This window comes from Sinocyclocheilus grahami, unplaced genomic scaffold, assembly GCF_001515645.1.
Source record: "Sinocyclocheilus grahami isolate Dianchi unplaced genomic scaffold, SAMN03320097.WGS_v1.1 scaffold423.1, whole genome shotgun sequence".
In the NCBI taxonomy this organism is placed as follows: Eukaryota; Metazoa; Chordata; class Actinopteri; order Cypriniformes; family Cyprinidae; genus Sinocyclocheilus; species Sinocyclocheilus grahami.
The window spans coordinates 849,961-869,696 of NW_015505602.1; the positions used below are offsets into that span (position 1 = coordinate 849,961).

The 19,736-nt window shown below is 34.4% G+C and overlaps 2 protein-coding genes across 2 annotated transcripts in view; one reads left to right on the forward strand and one right to left on the reverse strand.

The window, feature by feature from the left end:
- Nucleotides 1-8,776, reverse strand: part of LOC107551402 (p53-induced death domain-containing protein 1-like) — a 14,791-nt gene extending 6,015 nt beyond the window's left edge. The window contains exons 1-9 of the mRNA XM_016232985.1: nt 8,590-8,776; nt 7,061-7,734; nt 5,997-6,410; nt 4,615-4,773; nt 4,321-4,372; nt 3,679-3,760; nt 3,450-3,599; nt 3,184-3,357; nt 2,072-2,219 (exon numbers count right to left, since the gene is read on the reverse strand). Coding sequence (XP_016088471.1) covers nt 2,072-2,219; nt 3,184-3,357; nt 3,450-3,599; nt 3,679-3,760; nt 4,321-4,372; nt 4,615-4,773; nt 5,997-6,410; nt 7,061-7,559 — 1,678 coding nt within the window. The 5' untranslated portion in view covers nt 7,560-7,734; nt 8,590-8,776. The remainder of the gene's footprint in view (nt 1-2,071; nt 2,220-3,183; nt 3,358-3,449; nt 3,600-3,678; nt 3,761-4,320; nt 4,373-4,614; nt 4,774-5,996; nt 6,411-7,060; nt 7,735-8,589) is intronic.
- Nucleotides 8,777-11,242: 2,466 nt separating this feature from the next.
- LOC107551437 (patatin-like phospholipase domain-containing protein 2) overlaps nt 11,243-19,736 on the forward strand; it is a 10,657-nt gene continuing 2,163 nt past the window's right edge. Inside the window, exons 1-7 of the mRNA XM_016233038.1 lie at nt 11,243-11,722; nt 13,876-14,108; nt 14,340-14,405; nt 17,557-17,769; nt 17,857-17,917; nt 18,834-19,010; nt 19,112-19,244. Coding sequence (XP_016088524.1) covers nt 11,536-11,722; nt 13,876-14,108; nt 14,340-14,405; nt 17,557-17,769; nt 17,857-17,917; nt 18,834-19,010; nt 19,112-19,244 — 1,070 coding nt within the window. The 5' untranslated portion in view covers nt 11,243-11,535. The remainder of the gene's footprint in view (nt 11,723-13,875; nt 14,109-14,339; nt 14,406-17,556; nt 17,770-17,856; nt 17,918-18,833; nt 19,011-19,111; nt 19,245-19,736) is intronic.

Sequence of the window (19,736 nt, forward strand, 5' to 3'; positions counted from 1 at the left end):
TGTGCGTTTGTGTTTTAATGAGCCTGTTTTGAATGTTCTATTGCACAACAACTGCAGCTATTTTCACGGAAATAAAGTTAACGAAAATCAAATACACTTTTTCAGTTTTTGCATTTTAGGTAGGTTTGCAAAGGTTAGATTCGTATATTTAATAAATTTTTAAATTCGAACACATTATTTTCTATGAGTGTAGCACACCGGCGGCGCTGTTCGGCGTCTGTCCACGGCGCCCAGCTACATCGTGTCATATTTGTAAGAATTGTTCTAGACCAGCGGTTCTCAATTCCAGTCCTCGCGTACCCCCGCTCTGCATGTTTTGCACGTCTCTCTTTGTTAACACACCTGATTCAGATCATCATCTCGTTAGAAGTGAGCTCCGTGCATGAACTGTGTTCCGATTGACACGGTCCCTACACAGTGTTCATTGCTCCCTACTCCCTGAGAAGGGGAAATCCGTTGAAGTTTACTTCACTTCGGAATATTCATTTACAGATTTGCCCTGCTACGCCGCTGCTTGCAGCGTCTTCACACACAAACGAAACTTACTAGAGAAGCGTGAAGTGGGACATTAAGTGTCTCGCACACTTAAATGCCCTTTGTATGGAACATATACGCTCCCTTCAACCTGGAATCATGGAGGAATATCCGGTAATGTCCACTTCGCAGGGCACTTACAGTCAAATATAACAAACGTATGAAGCAATAAGAGAAACACACAAAACGGGCAGAGCGGGGTGTGTCACCGCTTTGTGATATCATAAAGCCCGGAAACCAAACGCTGTAGTCCAAACGAGCCGTTTGCTGTAGTTCTTGAAAATTGATTTTTTTTTTAAACTAAATATCTCCCTTTGGAGTGGACTTTGAGATTTGTAACTTTCTAGATCTTTTTAATGCCCAAACATACACACTACACACTGACTAAAATTAAATAAGTGAAAAAGCATAATAGGACCCCTTTAATAAAAATATATACATGTAAATATTTTCAAAATATGTGCTGTATGTGTGTATCTTTATATATACATAATAAATATACACAGTACACACACATATATTATGTAAACAAAAACTTTTATTTTGGATGCAATTAATTGCGATTAATCGTTTGACAGCACTAGTAAATGGAACTATTTTAACAAACCAGATAAATATCCGATCAGCGAAAATGTGTGTAATTAGGCCCTTAGACAATAAATTATGACAAACAATATCAACTGCATTATTTTAATTGGACACCGTTTGCTAAATTAAGCATATGATGTAGTGATTTTAAATTGCTACATTACATAATTTAAATTATTTAAAAAATATACAGTTTCACATAATATTTTTTTTAAATATTTATTTAAAAAATGGCAGTAAAAAGTATATACTGTGCAATATGCAGTACACTAGTATTTTGCCAAAATAAAAGCTAAAAATGAAGAGTATTATAAAAGTAATTTTAAAATTAAAATTACAATTATGATCAAATATTCATTTTTGTAATTAGAGTTAAACATAATAATAATTATTACTAATATTTTGATTATTATTCAGTTTGATTGGGTTCTTAAAATCCCATAATGTGAGAATATAATGGGAACTGAAACACTATTACAATTAAAAAGAGGTTTGAGTCCACTTTAGTCCTGCTACAAAATCAAAATCAAACTCTATATATAAAACTCTAAAACTATTTTTCTATTTACGTTCACTTCATGTGACCATTAATCAACTTCAGAAAACATGCAAATGTGCTTTTAAAATATTGAAAATTAACTTAAAATCTTGGGGTAATTTAAACAAAAATGTTCAGCTGACAAAAAAGTTTGGGAATCCCTGCATTACATAAAATAACAAAGATAACAAAGTTCAACATCTGACAAAAAGAAGTTTCTTTGGTTTTAAATGCTAAAACGACAGTGTTGAAGATGAAGACATCATTGTACACATTCCTCATTTGTTTTAAACAGCATTAATGTCTGTGAACTCTCAGGCATGAACGAGGCTCTAATAAGCTTACAATCTGCTCGGTTTAACAATTAAACCGTTTCCTAGAAAGAAGTGAAGAGTGAATGTGATGCAATACCAGTCACTCCAGGTGGAAGAGGAATCTGCACTCTGATTGGCTGAAGGAAGTGCATGCTGGGAGTTTGAGAGAGGCACAACAGTGGGCTGGCACTCGCATGAGGGTCTCCGGTCAGTTCCTGCACTTCAGACAGCGCCACCTGCAGGACCTAAGGTAAAAAACAGGATTAGAATAGAAATACAACAGAATACATAAACACAAAAGGCTGAACGATTTGTGATTGTAACAGTATCGGCTAATATTTAGTGTTTCTTTTTTTATTTTTATAAAATTATTTCGATTATTAGCATCAGTCTGATCAGAAGTTCATTATTAGAAGTAGGGGCCATTCCTCCACTTCAAACCAGGGTTATTATAGTTAACTAAATCCATAAAAAATGTATTACTTGAAATAAAAAAAACTAGTGCTGTCAAATGATTAATCGCGATTAATCGCATCCAAAATAAACGTTTTTGTTTACATAATATATGTGAGTGTATTGTGTGTACTTATTATGTATACTGTATATAAATACAAACACATGCATGTATATATTTAAGAAAAATATGTTATGTTTATATATTATATATATTTATATATAATATAAGAATATAAATATATAAATTAATATACATGTAAATATTTTCTATATATATACTGTATGTGTGTGTATTTATATATAGATAATAAATACTGTATACACAGTGCACATGCATATATTATGTAAACAAAAACGTTTATTTTGGATGCGATTAATCGTGATTAATCGTTAGACAGCACTAAAAAAACATTAGCTGAAATAAAATAAAATATAAAAAACTTATTTGAATCTAAAAAAAATCTAAAAACTTACAAAAACTATAATGGTATATCAAAAATCACTTTATAACATTATAGGTTTTAAAAATATTGAACAGTTATTCATACATTCTACTGTACATTTCAACATTAATTAATTTTACTAAATAAATTAGAGCTTAAGGTAGAATGCTGTTTTTGATAAAAGTAATTATCATGTTGTATTACTATCAAAACATTAAAAAAGCTATCTTATTATTACAATTAATTTATTCATTATTAAAAGCTAATCTATAGATTATATTAGTATAGATTAGTACATTCATGTACAGACCTGCATTGTGACCGTACGTGTCTCTGTTGTGCACTCTGGAGGGAGAGTAAGTTTAATCCCCGGGTCAAATTGAGACACCAGCAGCGCCCCGTCTGGAGACACAGAGCAACTGTCCAGGAAAGGGCGCGAGACGGCCACAAACCACGAGAACTGTGACACACTGCAGCAGGCCAACTGCAAACACACAGATGATAATATATATGTGTGCATTAATGCTCTCAAGACGGCTTACAGGTTTTGGGCAGAGAGGGATCTGATTCGCTCACCCGCACTGGGCGTCCCCCTGGCCTGCAGCTGTGTTTCTCATTTCCCCTTCTGGTCAGGGTGGGTAGTGTCGTCCAAGACCGACCATCAAACCTGCGAACAGCAGCATCACCTTTCCGTGCTTTGTGATATGGAATACACACCTCTACCGGCTAAAAGAGTGACACAGGAAATATTATTATAATTATTACAAAAAATACAGTAAATATTATTTAATTATGTATTAATCACTGCATTTACGCATCTCCGTGGAAACAACAGCTCCGCCCCTCCAGGAAGGTACACGTGACAGCCAGCAGGTGATACGTGAAAACTGATGGACAGTGAAGAGTTTGGAACTAGCATTATAGAAAGTATACTGCATACTATTTTTAAAATACAATTTTTTTTAACACTGCATACTATTTTTTTTTTTTTAAGTAGTATGTAACATTTTTAAAGTAATTAATACTTTTATTCAGCAAGGACACATTCAAATGTTTAAAAGTGACACTAAAGACGTTTATAAAGTTACAAAAGATTTGATCAAAGAAGATAAAAAATTATCATGGCTTCCAGAAAAATATGAAGCATATGTTTCTTGAGCAGCAAATCAGCATATTAAAATGATTTCTGAAGGATCATGTGACACTGAAGCCTAGAGTAATGATGCTGAACATACAGCTTTGCATCACAGAAATAAATTACATTTTACAATATATTACAATAGAAAACGTTTACTTTAAATTGTAATAATATTTCACAATATTAGTGTTGTTTTTACTGTATTTCTGCACAAATAAATGCAGCCTTGGTGACGATAAGAGACGTCTTTCAAAAACATTAAAACCGCCCCAAACTTTTGAATGATAAATGAAGGTAAGCTCAGTTCACCTGTGTTGATGAAATCCGAGGTGCAGCTCTGGGATCTCAGATTCTTCCAGAACTATAAAGCGCAAACAGTGTCAATGGGATCAAACAGGCTTAGTTTGTTCAGGTTTAATCATAAACCAATGCAAAAAAATGCCATCCAGAATACATTATGTAATAAAAGCGTAATAGTCATATGAATGTCTGTCTAGTCTGTCATAATAGTCATATGCTTGTTAAAGGTCATATTTGTTTGATAAACATTTCATTATAATAATGTAACATAAGCTAGACTAATCAGTGAGAGCTGACAGTGACCTGGGGTCACGTGGGCGATCAGTGGGGGCGTCAGCGGTCGACCCAGCGGGTTATTCCTCAAGTCCAGTTTGTCGAGCAGCGGGAGGGAGCGCAAACATTCAGGAACACTCCTCAGATCATTACTCTGGATTACTAGCTGTCTCAGCGAGCGGAGAGACCCTGAGAGAGAGAACGAGCCATCAGACAGTTCAACTTCCATGTCACAAATACTAGATTTTCCTTTTAAACGCTGAAATCTCATTTAGAAACAGTCGTTGACATAGTATAAAACAATTTTTGACACCAAGATAGCATCATGTAAGGCAGCAGACGGTTATTTGGTGTTGTTTGGGACTCATCAGGACATATTGGCAATTACACTACAGTTTAAGGATAAAATTGTCTCCAGAAATGAACTAAATCTGCCAAAACTTCCATTTGCAGACATCTAGGAACATCCTCATTTGGAAAAACAATTCATACTGTACATCAAATCAATATTTTGTTTTATTCTAATTTATTTTTTTGTATATTAATTATTTGTATCATGTTTGTTTATCCCTTATCTACCTTGTTTATGAATAAATATAAAAGTAATTATTAAATATTATTATCAAAAATGTTTATTAATTATTTACTCTTTTAATTTACTCTTCTTGCCATGAAAATACCCTTATATGCTATTACCGTATTGGCCCAAATATAAGACGACCCCCCTTTTTCCAGATGTACCTTTTGGAAAAAGGCTTTTTAAAAACCAAATCTTGTTTTTTCTCAGTAAAACACATTTTGTCTTCAATTATTTTCATATTGCATATTTTTCCTATTTAAATTTTTCCAAGAAAAAAACATCGTCTTATATTCGGGTCAATACGGTAAATATTAAATACTGTTAAAATTATTAACAAATATGTTTATTAATTTATTGACCTATTTTTTATTATCATTTATTTTTTACAATTCTTGCCATGAAAATAGCCTTAGATCTTAACAAGGAATAAAACTAATGTAGGTAAACAAATGGTTAGTCTGTATTATTTATAATTTGCTTTATATAAAACAAATAAAGTCTATCATATGTCCTAACTCCTAATGTCCTCGGGTCCAGGTAAAACCTGTATTTTAAAACCTGAATATTTTAACCTTGTGGGAACATTTATTTGGTAATGAAGGAAAAGGAAAAACAGCTTATAAATCATACTAAATTATGTTTTTATTTAAATGTTAAAATGCAGTTTTCTTTGAGGGATAGGATTAAGGTTAGGAGACAGAAAATAAATTTTTACCAGATATAAAATATTATATCAATGGAAAGTCCCCATGAAACATGAAAACCCAACATGTTTCTGTGTGTGTGTGTGTGTGTGTGTGTGTGTGTGTGTGTGTGTGTGTGTGCTCCTCACCCAGAGTCTCTGGCAGTGATCTGAGCCTGTTATTTGACAGCTCTAGTTTTTGTAAGTCCTGTAGTTGGCCGAGTTCATCTGGAAGTCTCTCCAGCTGGTTGAAGGACATGTCCAGCTCCTCCAGCCTGCAGAGGAGGCCCACACTCCGGGGCAGATCCACCAGCCTGTTCCCCATCAGACTCACCCGCCGCAGGGACACCAGCGCTCTCAGACCCTCCGGCAGACCCGTCAGCCGGTTATGACACAGCAGGAGATCCGAGAGATGAGAGAGAGACAGGAGACAGGGAGGAAGAGAGGAGAGACGGTTGAAGGAGAGATCAAGGTGAACGAGGAGAGACAGAGAGGAGACGGAGTCAGGGAGAGAGGAGAGCAGGCCGGGAAGAGGGTCACCCTGAGGGTCATGGAAACGGTGTCCTTGAGACAGAAACAAAACAGAGAGACAATATAAACTCAAGAAAAAGGTTAGACAGACTAATATTATTATTATTATTCATTATAATATTATCAGATTAATATTATCATATTAAGATATATATAGATAGATAGATAGATAGATATCTGCCACCGATCTGGACGAGCTCACAGAGACGGGGGAAAATGTCTTGTATAAACAGGATAAATACACACTGGAAAAGGAGATCAGAGTGGCAAAGAGAAAGTATTCTGAAAAAATAAGGATTCAATTCTCTTCCAGTGACTCCGCATCAGTGTGGAAAAGTCTGAAAGAAATCACCAACTACAAGACACCCATCCCCCAGCACTGTGGAGAATCAACAACTGGCAGACGATCTAAACGAGTTCTACTGCAGGTTTGAAAAAACCTCTCTCCGTGCCCACCTCCGTCTGTCAGTGGATCAACAGCTTCCTGACAGACAGGCAGCAGCTAGTGAGGCTGGGAAAACTCACATCCAACACCCGCACCATCAGCAGTGGAGCTCCTAGATAGATAGATAGATAGATAGATAGATAGATAGAGAGAGAGATAGAGAGATAGAGAGACAGATAGATCTCTATCTCTCAATGTATGTGTGTATGTTTGTGAATGTTAGGGTTTGTTTGTGTACCTCTGATAGTCAGAGAGCGCAGTTGTGTGAGTCGGGGCAGGACACCCAGCGCTCTCTCTAGCACCCCCTCGTCCTCTGATCCTAGTCTGAGGTACTGCAGGCCTCTCATCCGCTCCTGAACACACTCCCAGAACACAGGGAGAACCTCTCCTCCGCCCCGATACACGTCCAGAACCAGCCGCTCCTCTGCCAGCACACCATCCAGCCCCACCGACGGACGAAGAGGAGGAGAGAGACAGGGCAGAGAGGAGGAAGAGGACGTCAAGATGGACGGAGCCCAGGTGTCCGCATGGTCCGAGGAAAGAGAGAGTCCTAATGGTGGACTTTCCTCCAACTGTGCGTTCCCAAAGAAACCTGGTAAAACCAGACCCCCTTCCGTCCCCATCATCGCTCCTCTTTCAGCTGAAAAACCATCAATATGTCCTTCTTCATCTCTTTCTCTATCAGATGTGGCCAGCCACACTTTCTCCTCTGCCTGTTTATTCTCCTCTCTCTCCATCTATTCCTTTTTTTCTTTTCTTCAGCTCCTCCTACAAACAACATATAGTGAGAAGAATCAAGGAGAGATGAATCTGGCACCTCCGTCTTCATCTTTCCATCACCGCGGTGGGGTCACATCTCTAGACTGGGCGGCCATGTTCAGACAAGCCCCTGCACTGGAGAGACAAAACATCCTTCAGAGAGAAAGAAAGGTGTTAATTGGAAAAGCTCACAATCAATAAAAACGTAACGATGAACTGCACAGTGAGTAAAACTGAAGATCAGCACTTGAGCATCACCACTACTGAAAAATAATAAATAAATGTGTTTTGTCAATGCATAATTACCTTTTAAAAAATCTATTAATATTAAACAAATTGTATATATATATATATATATATATATATATATATATATATATATATACATACATATATATATTTATATAAAATATTAAATAAGAATTAAATATAACTAAATGTATAAAATAACTATAATTAAATATATTTACATAAAATTCTAATATTTCTAACATCTAATATTTCCAATAAAATAATGCAAACAAATTTCTGCCATTTAAATGTTATCTACACATGCATATGTATACTGTACATAATTGTGTGTGTGTGTGCGCATAATTAAATGACAGCATATTATTGCATATTTAATAAATTAATATTTTAATATATTTAAATGGCAGTAATATATACTAGATACAATATATACAGGTATATATATATATATTTTTTTTTTTTTTACTGCCTTTACTAACTTTAGTTTTTTTGTCAAATTTGAATTTATCACTTAATGACTAACTGCACTATTTTTGAGGTAACCACAGTTACCATGGTAAATCACTGTAAATGCACCATACTCATTCATTCCGTTGTGGCTGAAACCAAATCACAGCTGCATTCAAGTGTGTAACAACGTTTACGAGTGCTGGGAAAAGACTTCACTGCACCTTTATACAGAATAATAAGTTATATATCATGTTAATAAGTAACTAACTGACTGAATGATCACTTAACTCGGAGATAAACACTTACAAAACTGGAGTTTGGGCGCGTAATTCTTGATGGACGTGTCGTGTCTAACGTTTAAGGCAATATCCGGTCTCGCGCATTCTATAAAACTATCTTTTACAAAAGCAAAATGTCATGTTTATTTGATGCGTTTACATGTGCTAAATATAATAAGTTTACTTCCGTGTTTCACACACATGTTTCGTGTTGACACTCACCGCGGAACTTTGACCAAAAGGCGGGAGGAGATTTCTTAAAGACACAGTGACAGCAAAGAAGTACATTTATAATGGTTTGCATGCAGTTTCAGTCTTGTACATAATTACACACATACATGTGTGTGTGTGTGTGTGTATGCCTATATACTGTTAATTAATATTAGGCCCATTATATATTAGGCCTATATAATGATAATTATGAAAATCTATTATCTATGCATATTATATTTCAAAGTAAGGGATCCGCACTCGCTGTATCCTTTTAATGACTTGTAATTTATTTAAATTTTTAAACAGAGCAATCGACAATCAGACGTTTCGTTAGATAGATAGATTTCGTTTCATTTATTATGCATGCATGCAGTTCTTGTTAGCTCATATTAGTTGAGAGACTTCCAACAAAGAAAAATATGTTCGAAGAACATTTTGCTAATGTTCCCAGATATGAAAATACTATTTCTGAATGTTCTCTGAACATTCAAAATGTCCAGGCTTTTTTAAAAAGAATCATTTTGCAAACGTCATGAGAACATTACTTTTGTAACATTTTAAAAAATGATAGAGAAATGCTTGGCTGTATTAACACACAGGCTTACCGGGCACCAGACCAGAGGGAGGGCCCAGCTGAAATACTGCTTCCCTGGGCCGTCATTTCAACTGAGTGAGGGGGACCCAAATCTGTGATTTCAGGGGCCCGGGGCACCACTGATGATCCGGCCCTGTACAAATGTCCAGCTAAAACTTTTCAGAAAAACATTCCATGATGTTTAAATAATGTAATGTTACAATGTAAGTTATTGTGCTAACATTTTAAGGTTTTCTTTTATATTTTGAGGAAAAATAACTTCGAATGAATGCTATTAATGTTACTGGAATAACGTTTGTTCATAACTTTGAGAGAACCTTGTCAGAAATGTATTTTTCACACAGCAGGACCATTTAAAGTGAAGAGGTGGAGGCAAAAAGAAAATAATAAATTGTGAAAACCCAAAAATAAATGCTGACCAGTCACAGTGAACTATATGAAGTTGTAATGCTGTTCATGTCACTTATAAACATAAACTCACAACATTAATTTATTCTACAAGTCATTTTTAATAGCAAAAGTTCACAGTGCAACATAAATGATATCACTGAGATTCAGTTTGTAAATATTTGTAAATCATATAACATAACTTTATAAACAGCTTTTATATATAACCATGACAAATGTGTTTTTGTACAAACTGCAATGTGCGCTGGCGGGCATGGAAAGAATTTAAGGAAAGATGCCCAGAAAATCGATTTGTGGAATCGTGGTTGGATGGGATGAAAACATTATTTTGTTCATTTGTAGTGTTGGCCCTGTGAACTCTGAACTCTTCGACATCCAAAAAAAATCAAAACACATTTTTATGGGAGAATGTTCCCGTGTCCCATGAGTGCATGCACACAAGCAATCCTGACACAACTGCACTTAAACACATCAGAAGAACACTGCAAGCAAAACAGTACACAGCAGAGTATCCTGTCCTCTACAGTCCCCAGAGAGGACATATTTTTAAAACCATGTCATTTGGGAGGATCCCTGGTAAGATATGTTGTAAAACACTGTACAAAGGTGAAAAACACCATTCAGATAACATACAGTATAGGGACTAGTGGTCAAACTGCAGGAAACCTGCTGTTTATTGACACTGATACATTTTTGATATATTAAATACTATTGAAAGAAAAAAATACATATCTGTACTTAATTTATTATTGGGCATTTAATAGCAAAATTCAAACAATCGTGCAAAAATATAGATATTTAAATGTTATATGTGACCCTGGTCCACAAAACCAGTCATAAGTAGCACCTATATTAGCCTATATTTATAGAAATAGCCAACAATACATTGTATGGGTCAAAATGATCGATTTTTCTTTAATGCCAAAAATAATTAGGATAGATCATGTTCCATGAACATATTTTGTAAATTTTCCTACCGTAAATATATCAGAACTTCATTTTTGATTAGTAATATGCATTGCAAAGGACTTCATTTGGACAACTTTAAAGGCGATTTTATCAATATTTAGATGTTTTTTGCACCCTCAGATTCCAGATTTTCAAATAGTTGTATCTCAGCCAAATATTGTCCTCCTATCCTAACAAACCATACATCACTGGAAAGCATATTCAGCTTTCAGTTGATGTATACATCTCAGTTTAAAAAAATTGACCACTATGACTGGTTTTGTGGTCACATATTATATATTTAAAATATTTTGATATTTAAAAATCAAAATGACCTTGTCATTAAAAGCTTCACAAAAGCTTCCATAACAAAACAGCTGATGAGCGCGCTGAACAGCTGAGAGACAGGAGAAAGTGGATGGGGTCCATGAGCGCAGCCTCTGATTGGCTAATATCGCTTCAGCCACGCCCAATGTCAACAAGCCCCGCCCTCCCCGATTACGTTTGTGTCCTGTTTTGCGACAGAGACAAGCGCGTCAAAACACCGGTCACCGTACCTAAAGTTATTTAACAAGCTAGCGGAGAAGACAGAGCTTCAAGATGCTTGCGTCAGTGATTGTTCATCACATTAGAGACTTTTAAATCGCAGGACGTTAGTGTTTAGGTCGTTATAAACGTTAGGAGTTCACTGTGTGGATCGTCCGCGATGCATCAGGCGCGTGAAAGACGAAAGTAAACGAAAGTAACTCTGTACGTTACATCCAGAAGGATCTATTGACGTTATCTGAAGATTTTCGAGAAGACATCGACATGTTCCCCCTAGACTCTCCGTGGAATATCTCTTTCGCAGGCTGTGGGTTTCTGGGGATTTATCACATCGGAGTGGCCAGCTGTCTGCAGGAGCACGCGCCGTTTCTGGTGGACAACGCGCGTCACATTTACGGCGCGTCGGCGGGCGCTCTCACGGCCTCTGCGCTGGTCAGCGGCGCCTGTCTGGGTAAACTCAGATTCACACTTCAGAAATGTGATGACCCTGGACCACAAAACCAGTCAGGAGGGTCCATTTTTAGAGATTGAGATTTATGCATCACACAAAAGCTGAATATGCTTTCCAGTGATGCATGGTTTGTTAGGATAGGACAACATTCGGATGAGATACAACTATTTGAAAATCTGGAATCTGAGGGTGCAAAAAAATCTAAATATTGAGAAAATCAGCTTTAAAGTTGTCCAAATGAAGTTCTTAGCAATGCATATTACTAATCAAAAATGAAGTTTTGATATATTTACGGTAGGACATTTACAAAATATCTTCATGGAACATGATCTTTACTTAATATCCTAATGATTTTTGGCATGAAAGAAAAATTTATAATTTTGACCCATACTATGTATTTTTGGCTATTTCTATAAATATACCTGTGCTGTTTATGACTGGTTTTGTGCTCCAGGGTCACAAATATTCACGAGAGGAAGTACAGGTGCCATGGTAATAAAGTTTACCTTCCAAAAAAATTAGTTTTTTAGTGCCATGATGTATTTTAAAATACTATAGTATCACCGTGTTCTAATATCACTCTACCGTAGTACCGCTACAGTGTTTTGTGGTACACTGGAAAAACTATTTTCACACAGAAATTGCTGGTAAATTTGACAAATAATTACAGAGAAACATGAAATATTGAAGTAGAAAGACTGAAATTGTATTGTCTTGTAAATCATACTCCAATAATCTTTGTTTTAATTACAACAACAACAAAGATTTTGCAGTGTATAATGGCATGTTTATGGATATTTACCATGCTAAAAATGAGGTATGCAACTGAAAATCTGGAATCTGAGGGTGCAAAAAAATCTAAATATTGAGAAAATCAGCTTTAAAGTTGTCCAAATGAAGTTCTTAGCAATGCATATTACTAATCAAAAATGAAGTTTTGATATATTTACGGTAGGACATTTACAAAATATCTTCATGGAACATGATCTTTACTTAATATCCTAATGATTTTTGGCATGAAAGAAAAATTTATAATTTTGACCCATACTATGTATTTTTGGCTATTGCTACAAATATACCTGTGCTGTTTATGACTGGTTTTGTGCTCCAGGGTCACAAATATTCACGAGAGGAAGTACAGGTGCCATGGTAATAAAGTTTACCTTCCAAAAAAATTAGTTTTTTAGTGCCATGATGTATTTTAAAATACTATAGTATCACCGTGTTCTAATATCACTCTACCATAGTACCGCTACAGTGTTTTGTGGTACACTGGAAAAACTATTTTCACACAGAAATTGCTGGTAAATTTAAATAATTACAGAGAAACATGAAATATTGAAGTAGAAAGACTGAAATTGTATTGTCTTGTAAATCATACTCCAATAATCTTTGTTTTAATTACAACAACAACAAAGATTTTGCAGTGTATAATGGCATGTTTATGGATATTTACCATGCTAAAAATGAGGTATGCAACTGTATTTTCATTACTGAATAAAATAAACTTTACGTCAAATCAAATCAAATCTAAAAAGTATACTTAAAATATACTATAAATGAATTTTATTTCAGCTAGTTGCAAAGGCAACATTTCATTTCATTTAAAATGGCCAACAAATAAATAAAAATGAATAAAAACTATATAGACTCATTTAAAACCTGTATTTTCATTACTGAATAGAATCAACTTTATGGGAAATCAAATCTAGAAAGTATGCTTAAAAATATACTATAAATGAATTTGATTTCAGCTAGTTGCAAAGGCAACATTTCATTTCATTTAAAAGAACGAAAAAATAAATAAAAACCATATAGACTCAAATAAAAAAAACGAGTAATGACTCGCGACAAAATGGCTAAAACTTTAACGAAAATTTTAATGATAACAAAAAAAAATATTAAAGTAAAAGCTATAATAATATCTAAATTAAACTAAAATAACACTGATACCCAGGTATTTTTTTAAGAGTACCATGCGCATATGAATACACTAGTCCCTCAATACCATGGTGTTATCATCTTGTCTGTGTGCATCTATATTTAGTATCTATGTCAAAGATTACACTTCTCGTGTGCAATGGCACAAGATCCACCTGTTGCTTATTGCCAGTGTGCGATCGCTAACTGCTCTCTTTCTGGTCCTGTGACAGGAGAGGCGGGTGCCGGCATCATTGACGTGGCTAAAGAAGCCCGAAAGCGTTTCCTAGGCCCCATGCACCCCTCCTTCAACCTGGTGAAGATCATGCGGACTGTGATGCACCGCGTGCTGCCGCCCGACAGCCACAGCCGGGCCACCGGCCGCCTGGGCATCTCTCTGACCCGCGTGACGGACGGAGAAAACGTGCTGGTGACACACTTCAACAGCAATGAGGAACTCGTGCAAGTGCGTACTTGCGCTCAAACACAACACACATATTCAGTAAAGCTATAAATGCATAATAAAACATGCAGTAGGTTTAGTGAGAATCAACTCACATGACCTTCTAATACCCAGCTGTAAACAGTCCTGGATTCGTGATATTTACAGAAAATGCACATGATTTAAATCACACGGTGTTATGGTTTCATGTCCAAATCCCTTGTGTGCTTATTGTGTGTGTGTGTGTGTGTACAGGCGTGTGTATGCAGTGCTTACATTCCCGTGTACTGTGGCCTGATCCCTCCAACCCTGCAGGGAGTGGTAAGTATCCAGTCACCATATAATTACTCATAATTCATTTACAACTGCAATATGATTGTCCTTCTGTGCTCACTTTCATTTCATCAAGTCATGTGCTTGTTACAAATCTCACCAAATTTGGTGCTGCTGGTCGACTAAACAATTTCAATTAAATTAATTAATTAATTAATGAATGCTTATTTATTGAATGAGTGATGTAGGATGAGTTTATTACTTATTGTTAGGAGGTTGAATGGTAACACTTTACAATAAGGTTCATTAGTTAACATGAGTTAACTCCTGTAGTTAACATGATCTAAGCATGAACAATACTTCTGCTACATTTATTCATCTTAGTTCATGTTCATTTCAACATGTACTAATTTAATGCATTATTAAAATCAGAAGTTGTGCTTGTTAACATTAGTTAATGCACTGTGAACTAACAATGAACGACTATATTTTCATTAACTAACATGAACAAAGATGAATAAATAATGTAATGTATTGTTCATTCATGTTATTGAATGCATTAACTAATGGAACCATTGTAAAGTGTTCCGGTTTGTTTAAATCACTCACTCAATATGAGTGGTGGTGATGTTCGATATAGACACACCACTAAATTAGAGCGGAACTCCAAAACGTTGCAAAAAGGCTGTGAAAGCTTGCGCAAGCATGACTTCTGTTCTGGTTTTAAAAAGTTGTGTGTTGTTGAGAAATGCAGGCCTTCTGTATTCATTGATGCTTTTGTAGAGAAAGCTGTTGTGTTGATTTGGATTCAGCTGTTGTGCCAGGAGAAATGGTTTTTTTGATGTAAAAGCATGAGTTCTCTCTCTCATCTGCCCACTAGTCGGTTCAGTGACCGCTGACAGTTTTCTGATCTTTGCTCTAGTTCTTGGGATTGTCCTTGAATCTTGTATTGTTTGTGTATTTTTAAGCATCTTAGTGTTTAGTTTTTCTACTTTCTATTCATTTGTAAATAATAATAATAATGAAAAAAAAATGCTTAAGGAAAATTAAGCCTGTTTTTTTTAGAGCCATTAGATTTTTTTTGCATTGTGGCATTATTTATCATAATGTATTATTTGTGTAATTTTTTGCATTACAGTGAGGAGGATTTGTGGGGAAATGTGGTTAATTATGATTTAAAAAACAATGTCACAACATTATGTTCAATAAAATTAAATACTTTACAGTTTAAAACAGGCGTCATAATTTTTTTTCTCACATTGCAGTAATGAGAATTTGAGGGAAATGTGGTTAATTATCAAGAAAATAATGACATTATTTTAATTAAAATAATATTTTTTCAATTTAAATAATGTATCATTTTTTTCTGGCATTGAAGTAATGAGAATATGAGAGAAATGTGGTTAATTATCAAGAAGATAATGACGTTATTTTAATTAAAAATTAAAAAAAAAAATCTCTCACATTACAGTAATGGGAATTTGAGAGAAAAATGTAGTTAATTATCGTAAACATTGTCACGTTATTTTCATTCAAATTGAATATTTTTTTACATTTGAATAATGTATCATTCTTTTATTCTTACATTACTGTAATGAAAATTTGAGGGGGAAAATGTGGTTAATTATCACGAAAATAATGTCACAATGAAAAAGCTTCAATTTCTTTATGCAAAATATAATTTCATTTTTTTCCTCTCTTTTTTTTTTGAGGTTTACTCATTCTCTTTCCACTCATTTTTATGTTTGTTAATGGTTGTTATTGTGTTGTGCAGCCGGAAGAAAAGAGTCAGAGCGTTGAAGTGCTGTTAGTCATTGAGAGGTAAAAGGTGAAGCTGATGTCAGATCAGGAAGATCAGTGAGCTGGTGTTCATAAGTCAGTGTTTGCTCATTTGGCACGCGGCTCGCCTGTGCCAGTGAGTGAGGCAGTGTGTGTGTGTGTGTGTGTGTGTAGGTTGGGATTACTGTGACAAGAAGCCCAAATCATGCGTGTGTGTGTTTGTTGCAGCAAATCTCACTAGACCTGCCAGCGCTCTGACAGCTGCTGTTCTTTCTGCTGTTCTGCCTGTTACACTGCAGTAAAACATCACATGCCACCCCAGTCTATCTTAATGCTTCGATGTTCTGTCTAGTGTTTGCATAGAGTGAGAAATTAAGACAAATCAGAAAAATCAATGGACAACTACTTCATAAATAAGTGATATTAGCAAAAATGAACAAAACATTAAATGAAATGAATAATGTTTCATTATCTTCCTAATTTATTTAAATAGTTATATATTTATTTTTGTTACTTTTATTTATTTATTTTAGTTAGCTGCACTCTGCAATTAAATTAAATGTCAACAGTAAACTAAAAAATGTATTTAACAGAATGAATGAACAATAATAAACAACTAATATTAACAAAAATACACAAATTGAATTAAATTATTACTGTTTAATTATCTCTATAATCTATGCATTTTTGTTAAATAATAAAATAATGGGAAAAAATGAATTCAGTATTAAATTAAAGTTTAAATGAAATGTGGATAGTAAACTAAACAATGTATTTAACAAAATAAATAAACAACAATAAACACTTAATATGAAAAAAGATGAAATGAAATGAAGTATGCTTAATTATTTCTTAATTACATACCTTTTTGTTAAATAGATTGTTTTGTTTAGTTAGCTACACTCGGCAATGAAATGAAATGAAAGCAAATGTATTTAACAAAAATGAATAATAATAAACAAGTAATATTAACAAAAAATACACATTAAATTAAAATATTACTGTTTAATTATCTTCTAAATGTATTCATTTTTGTTAAATAGATTGTTTTGTTTAATCAGCTACACAGCAATTAAATTAAATTATAGAGTAAACAAAGCAAAATATTTAAAAATGAATAAACAAGTAATTTTAGCAAAAATACACAAATTAAATTAATAGCATTTAATTATCTACTTAATTTATTCATTTTTGTTAAATAGATTAGTTATCTGCAAAATATGTACATATCATTTTATAAATATGTTTCTATATATAGGTTGCTAGGCAACTACTGTGCAACTAGAGTGAACAAGTAATATTAAAAATCAAACAAACAAGTGACTCTCAAGAAACACATTGAGGAAAATAGCATTAATGAAATAATTCATTTCAAAGTATAAAGATGAAAATAAGACGGTCTCTGTGTCTTGTTTCTCAGCGGTACGTGGACGGTGGCATCAGTGATAATTTGCCTCAGTACGAGCTGAAAAACACCATCACAGTGTCTCCGTTCTCAGGAGAAAGCGACATCTGCCCGCGAGACATCAGCTCAACCAACATTCATGAGCTGCGCTTCACCAACACCTCCATTCAGTTCACACTGGCCAACCTGTACAGAGTCTCCAGAGCGCTGTTTCCAACCGACCCGCTGGTAACACACACACACACACACACCTGTTCACACTGTCCCTGTTCAAACAACCTGAAAATACACACTGCCTGCTCTCCTCCTCCTCAGGTGATGAAGAACATGTGCAAGCAAGGATACAGAGATGCTTTACACTTCCTGAAGAAGAACGGTGAGTCATTCGTAAATGTTTCAGTGATCAGATTTGTGTATATATATATGGGCAGATATTGCAGTTATTGCTGCTGTGCTGCTGAAGATTTCTTTTTTTTTTATCACTGCTGTAGTGAAGCAGATAGTCGGGCTGATGCTGAAGAGTTTCACTGGTGTTAGAGAGACCTCTAGTGACCAAAACTGATATTAAAGATTATAAATATATGTATATATGTGTATGTGTATGTGTATATGTATATGTATATATTTATATATATGTATGTATGTGTGTGTGTGTGTGTATTTTTAGACATTTTTAATTCAATATTTATAAATGTAATTTATACACATCATTTTGAAAATATAATAGTATATATGTTTTTTCAAAATAAATAAATATAAATATAAAAATATACAAAATAATATCAAACATAATACTATAAGAAAAATATTAAATATGTAATTAAATATATTGTACTTATGTGCATATACTATAAATATATATATATATATATATATATATATATATATATATATATATATATATATATATATATATATATATATATATATAGTAAAATATATAATTTATATTTTATTTATTTCTCATTAATTTATAATTATATGTAAATATTATTTTTTATTTATTATTATTATTATTTTATACAAACACACACACAAATAAATGTTATTTTTTTCTAAATAACATTATGCAAATGTTTGACAAAAAGCATAACTCATTTAGTAGAATGTTCCTCTACTTTCACAACTCTTAAGCTCAATAAATGACATAAAGTGCCATAAAAACCCAATAGAAGTCGTCCACACAAATTGTGTGTTGTTTTCCAAGTAGATCTTGGAACTCATTTTTGTGTGAACCACCGCTTTAAGAGTGATCTCAGCTCTCTTCCTCACTGTGCGTATGTGTGTTTCAGGTCTGTTACAGTATCGAGGTCCACACCGTATGCTGGCCGTAGCTGGTGGAGAGGCTGAGGAAGAGTCTGACAGTGAGGATGATGAAGAGTCAGAGAACAGAGATGACGGAGAAACACAGGATCTCTCCAGCATTGAGGAGCGCATCTTTGAACACTTGCCTCCTAGAGTACATAAAGGTACTGACAGATAGCAGGACTATGTTAACTAGTCTGGTATTCACTGAAGCAGCGTTGTAATGTGTCAGATGTTCACTGTGTGATTGTTGTTCTCTCTTCAGCACTGGTGGAGGCCTGTAGGGAGAGGCAGAGTCTGTTGCAGTCGCTAAGCAACATGCTGCCCGTTAGAATGGCATCTGCCATCCTGTTACCATACACACTTCCTCTAGAATCAGCTTTGTCACTGAGCATCAGGTACAGACTTCATCACAACTCTGGACATGATCAGAGCAGGTGTTCATGCAATACTCATCTAATGTAGAATGTAAATTAATTTGTGGTATAAATTTGAAATAAATAAAGTGTGTATATATATATATATTTATAATAGTGGTGTAAAAATTAGCGTGTTAAAAATACCAAATACCAGCTGCTGTGATGTCTGTTCATCAAAGAACAAAAGAAAAATGAGGAAATCAATCACTTTAATAGCTTTAAGGATTCATCTATGTTTAATTTATAATTTAGTGTTTGATAACTTCAGTTTCAATTTCTGTATATTTCTGCTGAAGGGCACAGGTAAATATGACATTTATTATAATGGGTTTATGTGAAGATTGATTTAAGTTCACTTAAATTAGAAGTTAGCTTGAGAGTTAGATAGCTCTTAATTACACTGTAATGTTGAATGACTATAGTCAATGCTTAAATAGTGGGGGGGGGGGGGGGGGGGGGTTTTTTATAAAA